At 38.2% G+C, this 20052-nt stretch overlaps 1 protein-coding gene and 1 long non-coding RNA gene across 4 annotated transcripts in view; one reads left to right on the plus strand and one right to left on the minus strand.

Annotated features, from left to right (window-relative positions):
- Positions 1-20052, plus strand: part of LOC140509584 (aldehyde oxidase 2-like) — a 128502-nt gene that overhangs the window by 35921 nt on the left and 72529 nt on the right. For all 3 annotated transcript variants that reach the window (XM_072617220.1, XM_072617221.1, XM_072617222.1), the window contains exons 11-16: positions 7059-7210; positions 8241-8334; positions 9110-9219; positions 11603-11787; positions 15091-15274; positions 16426-16518. In XM_072617220.1, the coding sequence (XP_072473321.1) occupies positions 7059-7210; positions 8241-8334; positions 9110-9219; positions 11603-11787; positions 15091-15274; positions 16426-16518 (818 nt within the window). The remainder of the gene's footprint in view (positions 1-7058; positions 7211-8240; positions 8335-9109; positions 9220-11602; positions 11788-15090; positions 15275-16425; positions 16519-20052) is intronic.
- The window catches only part of LOC140509591 (uncharacterized), a 29758-nt gene continuing 16684 nt past the window's right edge, over positions 6979-20052 (minus strand). The window contains exons 2-3 of the long non-coding RNA XR_011968830.1: positions 9313-9539; positions 6979-7208 (exon numbers count right to left, since the gene is read on the minus strand). This is a non-coding gene — a long non-coding RNA (uncharacterized lncRNA). The remainder of the gene's footprint in view (positions 7209-9312; positions 9540-20052) is intronic.

A 20052-nucleotide genomic window follows, 5' to 3' on the forward strand; every position in this document is an offset into this window, starting at 1 on the left:
ACTCATTACTTCTCCCCACAAACACAACCTTATACCTAGTTTCTCTATTTCAGTCAATAGTGCCACCCTCCTTCCATTTCACAACCTTGGAATGATCATCAACTCTTCACTCTCACTCATCCACCTTATCCGGTCAGTTGTCTAGGTTTGTAGATTCTCCCTCCACAGGATCCTTCATATTTGTCCGCTTCTCTCTACTTACACAGACGTCATTTTACTCTAGGTCTTTATCACCTCTTGCTTGGACTATTGCATTATCTTACTAATTGCTATTTTTTCTTCAAATCTATTCCTTCTTTGATCTATTCTCACATAGCTCCTAAAGTGATATTCCTCAAACACAAGTCTGACAATGTACTAAAGGCCTTCCTCTGAATATCTCATGAGAACCACTTGAATGTTCCCAGGATACTTAGATTGCCAATCTATCCTCTCTTTGTTTATACTGGACTGTCTCACTTCTTTTTTGTGATCATGCATTTCCTGGATGGTGTCTTGTATGCCACTTCTCTATCATTGGTAATTGGCCAAAACCTACTTACAATCACCATGAATAATTCCATTGTCCCTTGGGTCATCTACAATTGCTGAGCATAGTAAGCTATTAATTGTGAATAGAACTTCATAGCATAACTTTAGCAGTGAGTAAAGAATGAATTTTCTTTTCTTTCATATGAGACCATACCTAAATGGCTCCTTCTACTCATAAATAGGAATTTTTGCTTGAGACAATAGGTATCAATGACATACTCAAGGAGGGTAATAGAAGGAAAGTAGGCAGAGATTGGGATAGCAATATAACTGTAGGGGTGCACAATCATCCTTGGGGATGATAGGTTACTGTTTTAACTATTTTTTCTTGCTAACTAGGTACAACTCAGGTTTGGCTGGTCCAGGAAGTCCCCAGATGTTGGACATTGGTGGTGACTGAAATTCACCACCTTTCTGTACCCAGCTACCCTTTACTCTTTTCACTATTTTTATCAAAAAGGAAAAATCCTGAGAACCCCTTGCCTTGGTCTACTGATGGGGGACATTAATCCCAATCCCTGGGTGGGAATTTATGGCAAGAAGAAAAGGTCAGTAAGGGCAGGAACCTAGTCAACCCAACTGTGACTAAGGAGATTTGTTCCCACCTCATGAGTGGGAATAGGGGGTAGCAGGAGGAACCAGGTCTCATGGTGGGGTTCTATGTAGTTGGAAGAGAGGACAACAGATTCTCCTCTGCCTCTTTTGGTATCGTAGGCATCAGAGTCTTCATCCCACTCTTCAGGGATGATAAGCAGGGATAAAGGGCCAGGATCCCCATGAATCAGGAAAAGGGTTAACTTTGGTTTTTTTTTAATTAAAATTTTTTTCTTTCAATAAAAATTCTCTCTCTACCATCTCCCCTCTTCCCTCCAATGAGAAAGAAAGAGAAAAAATCTTGCTATAAACACAGATAGTCAAGCAAAACAAATTATTACATCAATTATATCCAAAAAGAAGTCTCAATCTACACTATGAGTCCATCACCTCTCTGGCAGGGGTCAGATGGCATGTTTCATCACAAGTTCTCTGGAATTGTGGTTAATCAAAATTTCTAAGCCTTTCAAAGATGTCTTTACAATATGGTTGTTACTATATAAATTGTTCTGGTTCTGCTCACTTCATTCCGCATCAGTTCATAAAAATCTTCCCCAGCTTCTCTAAAACCATGCCCTTCATCATCTCTTATAGCACAATAATATTCTGTCATATTTACATACCATGACTCATTCAGCTGTTCCCCAATTGATAGATTCCCCCCTTGGTTTCCAATTTGCAAAAATAGCTGCTACAAATATTTTGTACATCCTTAGACTTTGTTTTGTTTAAGACAAATCCCCCAACTTAGTCTACCCTCCCTCATTTCCTTTTCTCCCTTCTTCCCTTTCCCTTCTGTTTTCTTGTTAAGTGAAATATACTTCTGTACCTTTGTGTGTGTGTGTGTGTGTGTGTGTGTGTGTGTGTGTGTGTGTATCTTCACTCCTTCGACCATTTTAGATTAGAGTAAGGTTCAAGTGTTCCTTGCTCTCCCTACCCCTTCCTTTTTGTTTGTATAGACTTCTACTTGCACACTTCCAATTATGTGAGACATTTTCCTCCATCCTTTCCCCCTCCTATTATATTCCTCTTCCCCTCTTTTCATTCTTCTAAGAAAATCAAAAGAGAACAGAACCGTTCCCAGGCTCTCTATCTAATTAGACTCCTCTATGACCACTGATGATCGTAGGGTTCTGAGGGACACATATATCCTCTCCCCACATTAAGCACTTCATTTTGTTTAGTTCTTCAGCTTTGGTTTTCCATCAGAAGTGCTTGGAAGTCCTCTATTTCACTAAAGACCCAATTTTTCCCCTGTCGAATTACATTCAGTTTTATGGAGTAAGTCATTCTTGGTTTTTAAGCCTATATACTTCACCTTCTTGAATATCATATTCCTAACTCTCTCCTCTTTTATTATGGTTTGCTGCTAAATCTTGTGTAATCCTGACTCTGACTCCTCTGTATCTGAGTTCTTTGTGGCTGCTTGCCATATTTTTTCTTTGAGCAGGAAACTCTGGATTTTGGCTATAGTGTTTCTGGAAGTTTTTATTTTGTAATTTCTTTCAGGAGGTAAGCAGTGAATTCTTTCTATTTCCATTTGACCCTCTGGTTCTGAGAGACTTCAGCATTTTTCTTTTCGTGATTTCTTAATATGTGGTATCTAGTTTTTCTTTCTTTCCTTCTTCCTTCCTTTCTTTCTTTCTTTCGGTCATATATTTCAATTAGTCCAATGATTCTTAAATTCTATCTGCTCAATCTGTTTTCTGGACCAATTGGTTTTTCTCTAATAAGATACATTATATTTTCTTCTGTTTTTTGAATCTTTTGACTCTCTTTTAAAAGTTCTTATTTTCTCATGGAGTCATTAGTTTCTATCTGGTTCATTCTAATTTTCAGGAAATTTCTTGCTTGAGTAATGTTTTGTACCTTGAGTGATATTGTACCAAGTTATTAATCCCCTTTCCAATTCTTATTTCCATAACTCACTTCTTTCAGTTTATTCCTCTACTATTCTCACTTCATTTGTAAAATTTTTTAAACTTTCTTAAACTCTTATTTTATGTCTTCTAGGAATTCAAGGTGAACTTGTGCCCAAGACATCTTTTTCTTTGAGCTTTGTTTGTAAATGTTTTAGAATCACTCTCTTGAATCTGTATCTCAAGTGTCCCCATCATCACAATAATTTTTTTATAGTGGGATTCTCTTTTTGTCTGCTGATTCTTCTAAACTACTTTCTGACTTTGGACTTTGTTATACACTCTGAATTTTTGGAAGAAATGTCTGGGCTGAGCTTGAATTCTTTAAGGTCTCACTGCTGCTTTCTTGGAATGTTAAGTGTTGTGTTATTCCAGGATAACTACTATTTATGTAGCACTTTAAGACTTGTAAAGCACTTCACAATATTATTACATTTTATCCTAACAACAGCCCTAGGAGGCAGATGTTATTATTACCCCCATTTTAAAGATGAGGAAAGTGACAAGTGATTTCCCCAGGGTCACACAGCTAGAGTTTGAGTCTAGATTGGAACTTAGGTCTTCCTGATTCCAGGTCCAGCATTTTATCTACTGTGCCATCTAGCAGCTAAGGCTCTCACAGACAGCTGAGGCTGGGGATCAGAGAGTTGCCAGGGCTCCCAAAATAGTTTGATTCAGTACAAAACCTAATCACTGCTCTCCTGTTCTTTGCTCTACCCTGATCTGGGTTTGAGTCTAAGGAACATATCTGTAGGCTTGTCCCAGACAGATTACCAGTAAAGTGCTGCTGGACTCTGCCACAATCAGTTAGCTGGAAAGCTCTACAGATTCAGAGTGACAGAAACGTAAACTCCTCTTTGGTCTGCTATTCTACCCTGGCTATTCCTGTATGGGTATCAGATTGGTCTGGAGGCTGGAACTGAAATCCCACCTACTCTGTTCTTGGGTTAATACTGAGTCAACTTAGCTGCTTCTTGCTTCTGAACTTGCTTCATGCTCAATACACAGCCTAGAGGCCACAGTGCTCCTATTCCTGGAATGCCACCTCTAGGCGAAAATCTCCCACTCAGTCACCCAGAACCTGTGATTCAGAACTGAGTATTGAGTAACAGAGCTTCCACTTGGAAGCTATTCCTATACTCTAGACAAGGTCATGCCCCTCTGTGTTTAATGTCCTGTCCCTGAACTAGAACACACCACACTGTTACTCCTAGACCCCCATCTTCACTGTCCACAAACCTCTTTGCCTCTCTCCCTTTGAAGAGCTGGCCTGTAAATATGACTCACTGTGACTCACTTTTTTTTCTTGGATCTTCTGATGATGACTTGGTCTGGTGCATTTTTAGGTATATTTAAAGGTCTTGTGAAAGGGGGCTTAACTGTTCTTCTTGCTATTTTGTCATCTTGGCTCTGACTCCGGGTTAGCTTGTTGGTGAAGGCACTCCTGACACCCGCACATATTAAAGACTCTTTCCTAAAGACAAAAGTGACAACAAAGACCCTACTCAAGTCCAATGCTTGCTGCTGAGGTAGCCCAAAACTTTCCCTGTACTCCACCCCCTGCCCAGGTACTGAGATCATTCCTGGCTTGGAGTTTAATGATCCTAGAGACATAATAATTCTCATCCCAGTGCTCAGGGTGTTGGGGGCTGCTGTGAGCTAAAGAAAGAAATAACCCTTGATATTCTGTTATTTGTAAAATTAGGGTCATGGCAAAAAACCAAGAATGAGCAAACACTATCAATCCATCATGACACCCATCAGTGGGTCACTGTATTAGACACCATGAGAAAGAGAAAATTAAATGAAAGCTTCCAGTCCCTGACCTTAAGGAACCAATAATGTAATAAAAAAGATTAATAGTCTCTCTAATGGTGAATATGGGTCTCTCTAGGATTTTACTAATAATAATAAATTTCTTAGATTATGTCCATATAGGTCCAAGTTAAACTAAATTAAAAGACCCCACCATGATTGCAAACCATAAAGGGCTATATTATTGTGAGTTTTTATCCTTATCCCTTTATGAAAGTCATCTTTATGGAACAATTTTTGGTATATTGTAACCGAAATTAAAGTATGAATGATCTCTAGTGTTCCCATTATATAATTAAGAAAAAACCTATTTTCTGTCATACCAGCAAGAAATAAATGTCAATTTCACTAGAACACAATCAAATGGATTCTAGTAATTGGGAAAGAATGAAATATGGATGTATGCAAACAGAATTTTACCTGTAAGGCAGCATATCTACATAGGTCAAAAGGAAGTAGAGACAACCAAGAGACATATTCAGGACCCTGAATGGATTATTTCATTTGAATAGCTGAACTTGGTCATCCATGTTTATCAGATTACCTGAAAGACTGCCAAATAATACTTCTCTTTTGTGAACCTAAAAGTTCACATAAAATGATGAAAATTTTTATATTTTATTTTTCCCCAATTACATGTTAAAACAAGTTTAATATGTTTTTAAGTTTTGAATTCCAAATTCTATCCTTCCCTCCTCCCTGAGATGGCAAGCAATTACATATAGGTTATACATGTGTGAAAATGATGAATGCTTTTAAAGAAAACTTTGCTGAGCTCTTTTTAACTTCTGAATGGATGGACTCACTACAATTCTTTTGTTAGTCATTAACAACAGGGCCCTTACTACTACTAGGCATTTCTTTTTTTTCTCCAATTGATTCTCTATTGTATTTTACACATCAAGTGTTCCAATTCTTTGATTCTCTCTTGAAATGTTCACTACCAAAGTAGATCCCATAGAATGTAGTTACAATGTAAGTGAAAAAAATCATAGAATATTTACAAGTGGACCTCAGGAACCACCTAATCCATAAAAAGCAGTTAGTGTTGGGAAGTGGGGGAACTGGGAGGAGGAGGGGGCCAAGGTGGGTATTTGAAGAAGGATAAGGAAGGAGGAGGCAGGGAGCATGAATATGGGCAACATGGTTTGAAAGTGATTGAGAAGCAATACAATTGCCTATTTCTAGGCAAGATAAGGGGAAAAAAAACTCACCAATGAGAGCCCAGTGTCCCAGGGACAGAGTCCAAGTTAAGCTGGGTTATTATTATCCAAAGAATATAAAGAAATAAGGTAAGACTTACATGAAGTGAGGGAGTGAAAGAAAGGATGATGGACTACAACAATGTAAAGAAATACAATGCTAACAGTAACAAAACTCAGATAAATATTTGGGAAGAAGTTCAGAAGCTGTATTTCTGCAACATAGCATAATTTTGATACAACTTTGTTAAAGTTAATGTTAGTTTTTTTGTTTTTCTTTTTAAATAACCTTTTTTAAAAAAAGTAGTCCTTTAGATACATTTTAATCATTTAAATCATTTTTCTCTCAAACATTTTTCTTGATTGTGTATTTGAATACTTGAACTTGTTAGTGGAAATCAAAATAAAACTTATTATTAAAAATGCACAAAATAATGGACAAGAGGCTTCAAAATCAGTAAATAAAACTACACCCATTTAGGCATATATTGTAAAACATGCCTCATAACATTTTGTGTTTAGAACAAGTTACCACAAAGTTCACTCTGTGTGATCTTTATTTACCATTTAAACGCTATCTGATTTCATGCCCTATATTTACAAGGTGACAGCTGTGCATGACACAGCATGGGAAAAATGAAATACGACTGGGCTGCAAGTCAGGAGAGCTGAGTTCTAGTCTCTACTATGCAACTAACTTGCTCTGTGACCTGGAGCAAGTCACAATCTCTTTAGACTTCAGTCTCCTCATTTGAAATTCAAGGGTTTCCCAGAGGGCTCCGGAGGAGACAGTGAGGCTGATGACTTTGCACAGCCCTCCCTCACTTAAATCCAATTCACCTGTATGTCATGGCATCACCTTCCTGATGTCATAGTCCCCTTTGAGAAGGAAGTACAAATAACAACAACCAAGGGGGTTGAATAAGATGACCTCTAAGGTCTAATTTTTTTTAATCAATTGCTTACATTTTGCTGATGAAAAATAATTTGCTTTCAGGGCTGACAATAGGGGCTGCCTGCAGCCTGGACCAGGTGAAGCAGATCCTGACCGATGAAGTCTCCAAGTTTCCAGAGGAAAAAACACGGACATATCAGGCTCTCTTGAAGCACTTGAGAAGTTTGGCTGGACAACAGATCAGGAACATGGCTGTAGGTTCCACACAAAAAGGGGGTTGTATATACAACTGTGAAATCCATTTCATACTACTTGCTTAATTTTTTTAAAGTACACAACAACTCCACACATCACTTTCAAAATTATCCCGCTTGTCTATTTTTCCTTCTGAATGTTCTTCTTTCCCTTCTGTGCATTTTTAAACAATAACCATTTTTCCCCCCATCACTCCTATTACCCTCCCCTCCCTCTCCCAAGTTAAAAGCTAAGAATAGACATAGTCAAGCAAAACAAAGGGGCTGGTCATTCTTGGTAGGCAATGTGAAATAATGTAATAGATCTTTGTGTGTACAAAGTCAATTGGACAGACATCTGTGCTGCCTAGTCCCCAACCTTTGTGCACTGAGGCCAGCAATGGTCTGTACGGAGACTATGCTATATTCTCACCCCCTTAAAGGGTCCCTCTAAATTCAAAACTGGCAGTAGGAAGGGAAGTCACACTGCCACTGCTTGGTATTCATACCACCCTCCTATGGTAAGTAAGCAAAGGGCTCAGCTGCTCTAAGAATCATAGCATTTCAGACACAGAAAGGACCTAAGTCCATCAGTAGTGGGGAACCTATGGCCTGGAGGTCACATGTGGCCCTCTAGGTCCTCAAGTGTGGTCCTTTGAACGAATCCAAGTTTCACAGAACAAATCCCCTTAATGGAAGGATTTGTTCGGTAAAATTGGAACTCAGTCAGAAAGCCATACTTCAGGACCTAGAAGGACACATGTGGCCCCAAGGCTGCAGGTTCCCCACCTGTGGTCCAGACCATTATACATATGAAGAAATGGGACCAAGGAGGGGTCTTAGTCTTGAGACTTTTAGATCCAGTTCCCTTTTCACTACATTGAACTCTTGTTGAACCTTTTGTAAACAAGAGAGACTCAATCTTTAAGCTACAACTTCAATAAGCAATTATTAAACCCTGCTCTCATGCATGCATGTTTGTATGGGTGTATACATAAAAATATGATCAGGTAAAGTGACTGAAACTGAGAAAATAATTTCCTTTGTACAGTCCTTAGGGGGACATGTCATAAGCCGACATGGCTATTCAGATCTGAATCCAATTCTGGCTGCAGGAAATGCCACCCTCAATCTGGTGTCCAAAGGTAAGATATGATGAAACCGAGTAAAGCAGTAGTCCCAGCTTTAAAAAGACAGGAGGAGGAGGAGGAGGAAGAGGAAGAACAAGTCCTGTAAGCTGTAAAGTCCAGTTCTAAGTATCTCCTCCATACAAGGCAAGAGTACATGCAACAGCAAGTGTTGTGAATGAATAGCTTTCTCCTGCATGCTCAGGATGCACTGAGTCTGTGCTCCTAGTGAGCTGAGCCCAAGGAAAGACAGCAAAGGGAGAAATGAGAGAGTGTGCACTCCTCCCATGTCTTAGTCTTCCTACATGCCAGGGGGATAGACAGACAGACAGACAGACAGATTAGATAGATAGATAGATAGATAGATAGATAGATAGATAGATAGATAGATGATAGACAGATAGATAAATAGATTAGATAGACAGATAAATGATAGACAGATAGATAAATGATAGATAGATAGATAGATAGATAGATAGATAATGACTGAGCAACATGAAGCTTACAATCTAAATAGTAGATAAGTCACATACATTTAGATCTTTTCTTGTCCTTTGGATCACATACAATTTTGATTCATCTAAGATTGTAGTATAATACACAGAAAACTGTAATATAAGATAATTTAATATATGCTAAGTGCTTCAGAAAGATTTAAATTAAGTACTCTGTAAATAAAATTCATGGGAAATAATCATCACTGATTAGTGGTGTCAAGGAAGCTTTCCTTGTTACTGTTCCCTTTTCCAGTTGACATGTGCATGTCCTTTTAACTTGTTGCTTTCTTCCCCAGAAGGAAGACGTCAGATTCCTTTAAACGAACATTTTCTCACTGGCCTGGCAAATGCAGACCTGAAGCCTGAGGAAATTTTGGAGTCTGTGCACATACCACACTCTGAAAAGGTAAGAAATAGGGGGCATTTTTGACAGAGTTTTCTTAACAAACTTTAATCTCAACTTTTTTTGAAAAACAAACTAAACAGAAGGAAGACCAACCTTGTAATAAAATCACGTGTCATATCACATCAATCATTGCCCCAAGGTAAAATGGCCACAGTCATGAGAGGAAGCAATGAGGTTTGCTTTGGGATCAATAGGTCCGGAAAAATCCACCAATACTCTTTCCTCATTCTTCTTATGATCAAGGGTTGCATTTCTGAGACAGTGATTAAGAGGATAGTATCTGGTTATAAAATAAGGTTTCCCAGTGAAAATTGGTCCATCTGGAGAAAAAAATATACCATGTTAGCCTTAGTGATGGCATGTTCTCAACAACAAAGGTAAATAACCCAGATACATATTCACACATGAGCTCACTATGTTTTCTAGGATCTTAAGCCAGGATTTTATTAGAATCATAGATTTAGAATTGGTTGACCTTAGAAGTCATCTAGTCCAACTCCCTCATTTTTTTTTAACAAATTAATTTACTTATTTTTAGTTTACAAAATTCACTTCCATAAGTTTTAAATTCTTTCCCCCTCCCCAAAATAGTATGCAATTGAATCTAGGCTCTACATATACATTCTTATTAAACATATTTTCACATTAGTCATGTTGTATAAAAGAATTAAAACATATTAGAACGTATTAGAACCATGCCAACTCCCTCATTTTACAGATGAGGAAAGACTCAGAGAAAGCTTTTCATGTTTTTCAAGCATTTAGAACTTTGAACAAGATGATTTCCTAGTAAGTAGATTGATAGGTATGAAATTAGGAAGCTCTGGATTCAAACTCTATCTTCCAAACTTATTGGGGATATGACCCTGGACAAGTCCTTTGACCTCTCTGAACTTCTGTTTCTTCCTCTATAAATGAAAGGATAAATCTTAACCTCTTCTAAGGTCTTTTCCAGCTTTAGATCCATGATCCAATGGATGGGAACTTTTCAAATTCTTTCCTGGTCAAACATTTGTCTATGTAGATAGCTCATATCCTCTAACATTGTCTGATCTTCTGAGTCCCTCCTTTCTCCCCAGTTATGTGGACCTGGGCTTCTCTCATCAGCAGAGGGTGGTCAGGAATGGATGCAACTGAGACAATCATAGCAGCTCTAGGGAATCTTGCATTGAGAGTTAGATTCCTTTAGTCTGCCAGTGGCTACAGATTTCTATAGGTTCCTTTTTAAAGTAGGTGGTGCAGTGAATAAGAGTGTAGATCTGGAGACAGAAGTTCAAATCTGGTCTCAGACACTTTCTAGCTGTATGACCCTGGACTAATTGTTTAATGTCTTTTTTGCGTCAGCTTCCTTATCTGTAAAATGGGAGAATAATACCTCCCAGGGTTGTTATGAGGATCAAATGAGATAATATTTGTAAACCACAGTAGGCACTATATATGTGATCATTCTGTTCCCAACTCTCACTTAAGATAATGGGAAAATAAAAATTATTTTTATCCACAAAAGAATATGGCAGATTTCACAGTACTCAAAGCAAGCTGCCTAAAAAATTACCAGTCTTGCCAGGGTTTGGCTATCCTGATGGAAGGAAGAACTAGAAGAAATAACAGGGAAAGGAAGTGACCTGTAATGTCATTAGTACAATCAATTCCCAAATGAAGAAACTCCTTCCACCCATGTACGTACACTCATCTCTGAAACTTACAAAGTTGCCTAGAGCACTGAGAAGTTAAGTGACTTGCCCAGAAGCACAAAGCCAGGATTTGTCAGAGACAAGATTTGAGCCCAGGACCTCCCTGGCTCTGAATCCAGCTCTCTGTCAACCACATCTATACTGTCTATGACACCTGGGAATAATAACTTAATTGAAACTGTTTCCTAGGGTTTATTTTAATAACTTTCTGTGCTGGGGAATATTGACCACTGAGAAAACATAGCCTGTCACATTGTAATGTACAGTACAACTGTCTAAGTATCTTTGTGAGGAGTTGATCACCTCTTTGAGTAAATAAGAGAAGTCAATAGAACCTCTCTAGAATCAGGTGGACCTGAGTTCAAATCTTGCCTTAGACACTTAGTTATGTAACCCTATTTTCTCTCCGCCTATTTCTTCAACTGTAAAATGGAAATAATAATAGCACCTACATCAATCAATCCATAAACATCTATCAAGCACCTACTGTGTGCCATCTACATCTGAAGGCTGTTGTGAAGATCAGATGAATTAACAGAAGTGCTTTGTAAATGTTAAAGGTCTATAGAAATGCTGGCTGTTATTTTTATTCACTTAGTTGGGGCTGAGCGAGTGTTAGAACTAAAAAGTCTAAACTGCACTTCTTTGCTTTGACACATCTAAACATCCCAACTGGTTTCTTTCCACAGTGGGAATTTGTGGCAGCATTCAGACAGGCCCAGTGTCAGCAAAACGCCTTGCCCGATGTTAACTGTGGAATGAGAGTCCTTTTCAAAGAACACACAGACATCATCGCAGGCCTTAGTCTCTTCTACGGAGGCTTAGGATCCACCACTGTTAGTGCACATAAATCTTGCCAGCAGCTGCTAGGAAGGTAACGTGTGTGTGTCTGTCTGTCTGTCCTCAGTGTGAACTAGACAAGCTTCAGTAATATCAAATGATGTAAACAGTCACAGGTTAATAGCTATAGATAAAGAAGAGACCTTAGAATTCATTTAGACCAACTCCCACTTTTTTTTTTTTAACAGATGAGACCCAGAAAGTTAAGTGACTTGCCTAAGGTCACATAGGTAGTAAGTGACAGGACTGACATTTGAACCCAGTGCCTCTGACTCCAAATCCAGACCCCCCTCTTTCCACTGCTCCATGTTCTTTCCATCAACAAGTTGTCATTTTGTGACTATAACATGAAAATGGACTTACCTTTCTATGTGGCACACATATACCTATTACATTTTAGCCATTTTTTAAATACAAAGTATCAATAAAAGTTCTCTAGAGAATAGAGAGTCGATGTTTTGATTCAATTTGACAGTTTCATTTAGCACCAACTGTATATCAGGAGGGGCAGCTAGGTGTTATAGTGAATAGAGGGCCAGGCCTGGACTCAAGAAGACTTGAATTTGAATTTGCTCTCAGACACTTACTAGGTCTCAGAACTGGTCAAGTCATTTAATACTTTTGCCTCAGTTTCCTCACCTGTAAAATGAGCTGGAGAAAGAAATGGCAGACCACTCCAGTATCTTTGCCAAGAAAACCCCAAATGGAGTCACAAAATCAGACATGACTAAACAAAAAAATGTATTAGCCCTGCAGGGGACACAAAGACAAAGAAAGGTGGGTAAAAGTGTATAGTGGGGGAAGTATTAAACGCAGAGTCAAGGTTTCAAATTGGCCACCAATGCTTACTAGCTATTTGTTTTGGTCAAGTAACTTAACCCTTTCTGAGTCTGAGTTTCACCATCTGTAAAATGGAAATAACACCCAAACTATTTACCTGGTAGGTATGGAAGGAGATTTTCTAATTTGGGGAAAAGAGTATTGCATTTAAAGTTTTGGGTTCAAATCCTGACCCTGCCACTTACTACCTTAAGCAAGTCATTTCATCTCTCTAGGCCTTGGTTTCCTCACCTGTACAATAAAGTATCTTGCAAATATTAAAGCTAAGCTATTTTTGTCAATTATTATTATTATTAAAGATAATCAAGACAGTCCCCATCCTCAAGGAACCAGTAGGCAACAAAACATACATACATAACCATGATATACGGCAAACTTGAATTATTGGAAAGACACAAAGTGCTATGGGGAAAGGGAGGAAAAGAAATTCTCTCTCTTTGTCACTTGAGCATACACACACACACACACACACACACACACACACACACGCAGAAAATTGAGGGGTATGAAGGAAGCCTTTCAGGGAAGAGGTAACATTTGAGCTGGGCTTTGATGGCTGCTTCAACAGACTGAGATGAAAAAAGGACATCATGGATAAAAAAGCATTGTAGGTAGGTGAGAAAGTGTGGGATGTGTTCAAAAAAGAAAAAAAGTCTAATTTGGCTGGAACAAATGTTACCCCAGGGCCAGACTATGATAGGTCCTTGAATACCAAGCTAAAGACCTAGGGTTATTAGTAAAGGACTAGAAAAATAAAAATAAGTAAAATAGGTATACATCTAGTAGATCTTCGTTATTTGAGGATTTCATATTTGTGAATTCACCTACTCACTAAAATTTATTTGTAACTCCAAAATCATAACTCATGGTACTTTCAGGGTCACTCAGGAACTTGTGCAGAGCAACAAAAAATTTGAGTTGCCACATTCCCAGCTGAGGTTAAAGCTAAGCCAATGTTCGGCTCTTTACTTCAGCTTCCTTACTGCATATAAGTAATCTTTTAAGAGTCTATTTAGTGCCATGGTTTGGGGTTTTAGTTTTAGTTTTGTTTTTTGCATTTTTGCGCTATTTGTTGGTGATTTTGCTGTTTAAAAATGGCCCCCAAGCAGAGGGCTGAAGTGCTGTCCGGTATTCCTGAGTACAAGAAGGCTGTGACGTAATTTACAAAGACAGTATATGTGTTAGAGAAGTTTCATTCAGGGATGAGTTGTAGTGCTGTTGGCCACGAGTTCAGTGGTCATGAATCAACAATAGGGTTGTTGTTATTGTTCAATAGTGTCTGATTCTTCATAACCCCAAGGACTTTTCTGTCCATGGGGTTTCTTGGCAAAAATACTGGAGTTGTTTGCCATTTCCTTCTCCAGTGGATTAAGGCAAATAGGGTCACACAGCTGGTAATTGTTTGAGGCCAGATTTGAACTCAGATCTTCCTAATTCTAGGCTTAGCACTTGAGCCACTTAGCCATCTCACTGCCCCATGGTAAGGGTCAGTCAGGAAAAAAGAAGAGGAAATTTGCTTATCTGTATGTGAGACCACTCTGGCAAGTGTTAAAGTAAATATTATGACCAGAGGCTTGCAGGAACCTAACCCTGTATTTCCCCAGGAGCAATGGTTCAATATTTGCTAATTAATGTTTACAGCAACTTTATAGAAAGTAACTACCTCCAATGACAAGAAGCAACTACACTTACTGAAGTTCTGATGAAGGAATTACATATTCTACAACTGAACATTATATAATATGCTAATGTACTATATTACCTAGTTGAGTTACCACTTTTATACCAACAGTAGACTAAATGCTAATTTATTGAGCAAATCAACAAATTTCCAGTCCAACTTTTGGGAACAGGGCAAGATGGGATAGGATATATCAACATCAATATTGTGGGCCCCATCCTCTCCTCTCCCCATAACATACACATTATATTGAACTCCTTCAATACATCTTGTAATAAAAAAATCAGCTACTATCTCGAATTTACACTGCATTCTACAGTGAGGCAAACACAATGTCCAATTCTGGATTCTTTCAGTATAGAGAAAGGCAGTCCTAGACCAAGCCCTGTCTCTGACACGTACTAGCTGTATCGACCTGGGCAAGTCACTTAACTTCTTAGTTCTCTAGGTAACTTTCTAAAACTATAAGTTGGAGAGAAGGTACTAGCCTGTATTGGCAAATGGAGTTTCCTCATCAAGGAATATCCTACGCTAATGAAGTCATACACTCAATCTCTCTCCCTGTCTCCATTTCATACCATCAACTCTAATCATATGTTTACATATCTCTTAAATATTAAAAGCAGTAAAAGAGGGCTAGTGGACTAAATATATGTTCTCTTTTTGAAAAGTTCTAACATAATTGTGATTCTAAATTATAAAAAAAATTTAAATAAAATGTACCTAAAAAATTATTCTTTTACTACCTGACATTTTATAGCACATGTTTCATTTGGAAATACTACTTAAGTTGCTCTTTGTTTTTCCCCCTAACAGGAACTGGAATACATTGATGCTAGATGAAGCTTATAGGCTGATCCTAGATGAAATTTCTCCCCCAGGCTCAGCTCCAGGGGGAATGGTGGAATTTAAAAGAACCCTCATTGTCAGTTTCTTCTTCAAGTTCTACCTGCAAGTATTACAAGAATTAAAGAAAATCATAAAGATAATTCCTCTCACAGTAAGTGCATTGGCCTGTTATTGTACTTTGCAGACATACACTTACGGGCTTTCCTACCATTACCTCCCAAGCTTTATTAAGTATGAGTTGAGCTGTCACTTCTTGTCAGTAGCTAGGTAGTCTTTCTTTAGAAAGACTGTCCACAATATTAGTTGGAATTCAGAATATTAATATCTTCTTTCTTCCTTCTTTTCTTCCTCTTTCTTTCTTTCTTGCTTGCTTGCTTCCTTCCTTCCTAGCAAAAGGAAGAAGTTAGCCTTCTCCCACTAACACTTCAATACACTCAGTTTATAAGATTAGTTAATTGTCACCTTGGAAGTCCAGGAGACCTTGACCCTGGGAAAATGTAATACAGACAGAAAGGAGATAAAAGGAGGAAGCATTGCAGGAGGGAAGCTTGTATGTTGGGAAGTGGCATAATGTACTGGAAATATTGCTGAATTTGGAGTGAGCTTCCTTCACTGGGGGTTCCTGGACCCTGGGCCCTCTACGCCACTGGGTTAGTGTGTCCATTTGGAATGACGTATATATGATGAGTCAGCTAGGAGACTTTGAGTGAATATGAGAAGGCAGCAGAGTTTCTCTGCAATTTTAGCAAATGCCTTTTGTATTCAGCTTGGGGCAGAGCCATAATGCAGCTGACTGTATGGCCTTTCCAACAGAAAAATTAATACTGATTTGTGCATCATTCCCAAAACTAGCTGTAGAAGGGTATGGGGGAGGAAGAAAAGTATACACACATGCACAGCATTGAAACAGATGGAAAGATGTTGTGCTGTCCTGGAAGATGGTTTAATGGGAACCAAACCATGTTCTGAAGCCAGTCAAATATAGTGGGTTGAGGGAACTCACCCATCCTAATCAGGATGGCTTAGACCCAAGGTGGAGTCCCAAAGTGGAGTGGATGAATTCCTAGTGGGGATAGGGGGAAGAGGTATAGAAGTCAGATTCATAAGGCTGTTATTCTAGATGTTTGAGAACATCAGGGCAGAATGAGAGTTGCCTGTGCTGGGTATTACATGGATTCCTTCCTTTTTTTCTCTAACAAATATTTAGCACTTTGATACATTGTTAAATTAACAGAGACGTAATATGGTACACAGCTTGACTTGAGCATAATTAATATCTTTATTTTTTAAATTATCTTTCAGAATAACCATCGATATCTTGACATTTCCGAGAAGTTCCTAAGTGCTCTGGAAGAGTTTCCTGTCACAGTATCCAGAGGAGTCCAAGAATTCCAAGTCAGTGGTTCAGTCAATCAACCGACTGGTTAACAAGCATTTATTAAGTAACTTTTATGTGCTAGCCATTGTGCTAGGTGGTAAAAGACAACCCTTGTTCCCCAGGCTACTCGATCTAGTAGGGAAAACAACATCCAAATAACTATGTACAAATAAGATATATATACAATATAAATTAAAGCTAATCAACAAGAAGAAAGGTGCTAACATTAAGGGAAATCATGAAAGGCTTTAAGCTGGGACTCAAAAGAAGTCAAGGGAGGTCAGGAGAGAGAGATGAGTAGTCAGAAAATTCCTAGCATGGGAGAGAGCTAATGAAAATACCTGGAGTCAGGAGATGAAGTATCTAGTTCAAGAAACAGCATGGTGACCAGTGTCACTGGATCACAGAATATATGTAGAGAGAGAAGGAAAGTAAGACTGGAAAGGTAGGAGGGTACCAGGTTATGAAAGGCTTTGAACTCTAAACAGAGGATTTATACTTGATCCTGGAGGTGATAGGGAGTCACTGGAATTTAAAGAGTAGGAAAGTGATGTGATCAGACTTATGCTTTAGAAAGATCATTTTAGCAGCTAAGTGAAGAATGGATTGAATTGGGAACAGACTTGAGCTGAGGAGACCAATCAAAAGACTATCCAGGGATGAGGTGACAAGGGGATAGTGTAGGATTGTAACAGAGTCAGAGGAGAGAAGGAGGCATATGTTAGGGATGTTAAGAAGGTAGAATTGATAAGGCTTGGAAACAGATTGGAAAATGGAGGGAGGGTGAGAGTAAGGGGTCAAAGATGACACCTAGATTTCAAGCCTAAGTGACTGGGAGGATGATGACATCCTTGATAGGAAAATTGGGGAAGGGCTTCTGGAGAAAGATGTGTTCAGTGTGGGACATGTCAAGCTTAATGTCTATAAGACATCTGGTTTGAGAATTCCAATAGGCCGTTAGAAATGAGAGCCTGAAGGTTAAGAAGGCAGTTAGGACAGAGAAGTGGATCTGAGAAACAAGTGAACAGATAATAATTGAATCCATAGGATTGATGAGATCACCAAGAAAAACAGAATAGAAGAAGAAGAGAAAAGAGCCCAGACAGAACTCTGTGGAATACCTATGGTTAGTGAGTGTGATAAATGATGATCCAGAAAAAAACAAAAATTAAGGGGTGATGAGGAGGTAGGAAGAGAACCCAGAGAAGATTAGTGTCACAAAAACCTAGAAAGAAGAATAATTAATATCAAGGAAAAGAGGGTGATCAACAGTGTTGAAAGCTAGAGAAAAATGTATTTATTCTTTTTATTAAAAATATTTTATTAATACTTAATTATTAATTTTCTCTTTTTTTCTTTATTTCTATAACATAGTAGAATAGGGGAAAAAAGATGATTGCACATGAAACTGCAAACCTATTATGTACAATACTTTTAAATATATAATAAAATTAGCATGCAACTTTCTTTTTAAAATTTTTTCCTCCCCCCTCAGATGGTTACCACAAACATGTGTGTACACATTCTAAAGATACTTCTATTTATCAGTTCTTTGGATGCAGATAGCATCTTCCTCCACAGGTCTTTTGTAGTTAACTTGGGTATTTATAATAGTCAAAATGACTCTGTTGGTCAGAGTTTTTCCTGTTGCTCAAAGTGAATTCTCAAACTAGATGCCTTATAGACATCTTCAACTTAACCTGTCCCTCACTGAACATACCTTTTTCTGGAAACCCTTTCCCAGTTTTCCTATCAAGGGTACCACCATCCTCCTAGTCACTCAGGCTTCAAATCTAGGTTCATCCATAACCCCTTACTCTCACCCCCATTTTCCACCTTTGCTTTCTCAATCTGACTGTTACTGTATACAATGCTCTCTTGGTTCTGCTCATTTTGCTCTTATTTCCTGCAAGTCCATCCATGTTTTTCTAAAATCAATGGGCTCATCATTTCTTATAGCCCAGTAGTATTCCCTCATGATCATATACCACAACTTGTTGAGCCATTCCCCAATTGATGGGCATCTCAGAAATTTCCAATTCTTTGCCACCACAAAGAGAGCTGTTATAAATATTTTAGATGATATAGACTTTTTTCCTCTATTCTTAATCATCTTTGGAAATGGACGTAGTAGTGGTATTGCTGGATATAGGTAGTTGACTAACTCTTAGGGTATTATTTCAGATTTCTCTCCAAAATGGTTAGTTTAGTTCACAGTTCCACCAACTGTGGAATTAATGTCTCAATTTTTGCACCTCCCCTCCAACATTTGTTGCCTTCCCCTTCAATCATTTTAGCCAAACTGATAAGTGTAAAATGATATCTCAAGATTGTTATAATTTGCAATTCTAATCAATAATGATTTAGAGCATTTTTTCACATGACTATAAGTTGTTTTGATTTCTTCCTTGGAAAACTGTCTGTTCATATCCATTGAGCATTTAGCAATTTATTTATTATTTATTCCTTGGAAGTCCACTTACTTTTCATTTTAAAAATTTTAACTCTAACTCTTACTGGTTTATGGCTTTTTGAAGGTAGTCAAAGTTTTTTTTAGACCAACATGCAAAAGTTTAAGATCAAGACTGGCCAGATATGCTGTCCCATGTCTAAACATCTTGATACCAGGATCTCCTGAGACCATCTAATTCTCTCAAAAAAAATCTTCCTTACTCAGCTCCATGAAATGTGAATGAGACATTGATTTTCCTAGCTTAACTTCTCAGAGCCTGTTTCCATCTCTATAAAATGGGAAGTAATAATACTTAGTCATTTATAGCTTTGTATGAATGTATTTATCAGATGCTTTCCTTCAAGCAGATTTTGATAAGGGGCAGAAATGGGGAAGAACATATGAGATGGAGAGGAAGCAAATAGGTAGACTGAAAAGGAAAAAGGCACAGAAAGGAGAAGGTAGGGGAACCAAAGACCAGCTTCCTCTATTTCATCTTGCTGGTCTTATCTAAGCTATTTGTGAAAAAGCAAAAGGGCATTGAAACTCTGGATTTAAATTTTCATTGTGTTGGTTATAATTACATTAAGACATGTAGTCTATGTTCTGAGACTCAAACCACAGGAACATGTGGGAATTCCCTACTAGTGTTTCATTCTGTATTTATATTCTATCATTCTATTTCTGATAGTTAACCTGATACAGGGCAAATCTGTCACCTCCCCCTCTTGACATCACTAGTTTCCATTAAGATTTTAATTCAACCCTCATCCCTGCCTTGTGCAAGAGGCCTTTTCTGGTCCGCCCAACACTTGAGCCTTCCCTTTTACCTTCTTTCTACTCTGAAGGACTACATTCTTTCCACTCTGTTGGTATCTTGCATTTATCTATTTGTTCACATGTTGTCTAGCCCATTAGAATGTAAGCTTCTTGAGGGAACTGAATGTTTTTGCCCTTCGTTGCATGCCCAGTGCTTAGCACAATGCCCAGCATATGGTAAGTGCCAAATAAATGCTAGTTTCCCCACTGGTTGTCTTCTTTGGCTGAATCATGATATTCTTTTTTTCTTTCAGTTCTTTATTGCACACAGCGCCACTAT

Source organism: Notamacropus eugenii, chromosome 6 (assembly GCF_028372415.1).
Source record: "Notamacropus eugenii isolate mMacEug1 chromosome 6, mMacEug1.pri_v2, whole genome shotgun sequence".
Classification (NCBI taxonomy): Eukaryota; Metazoa; Chordata; class Mammalia; order Diprotodontia; family Macropodidae; genus Notamacropus; species Notamacropus eugenii.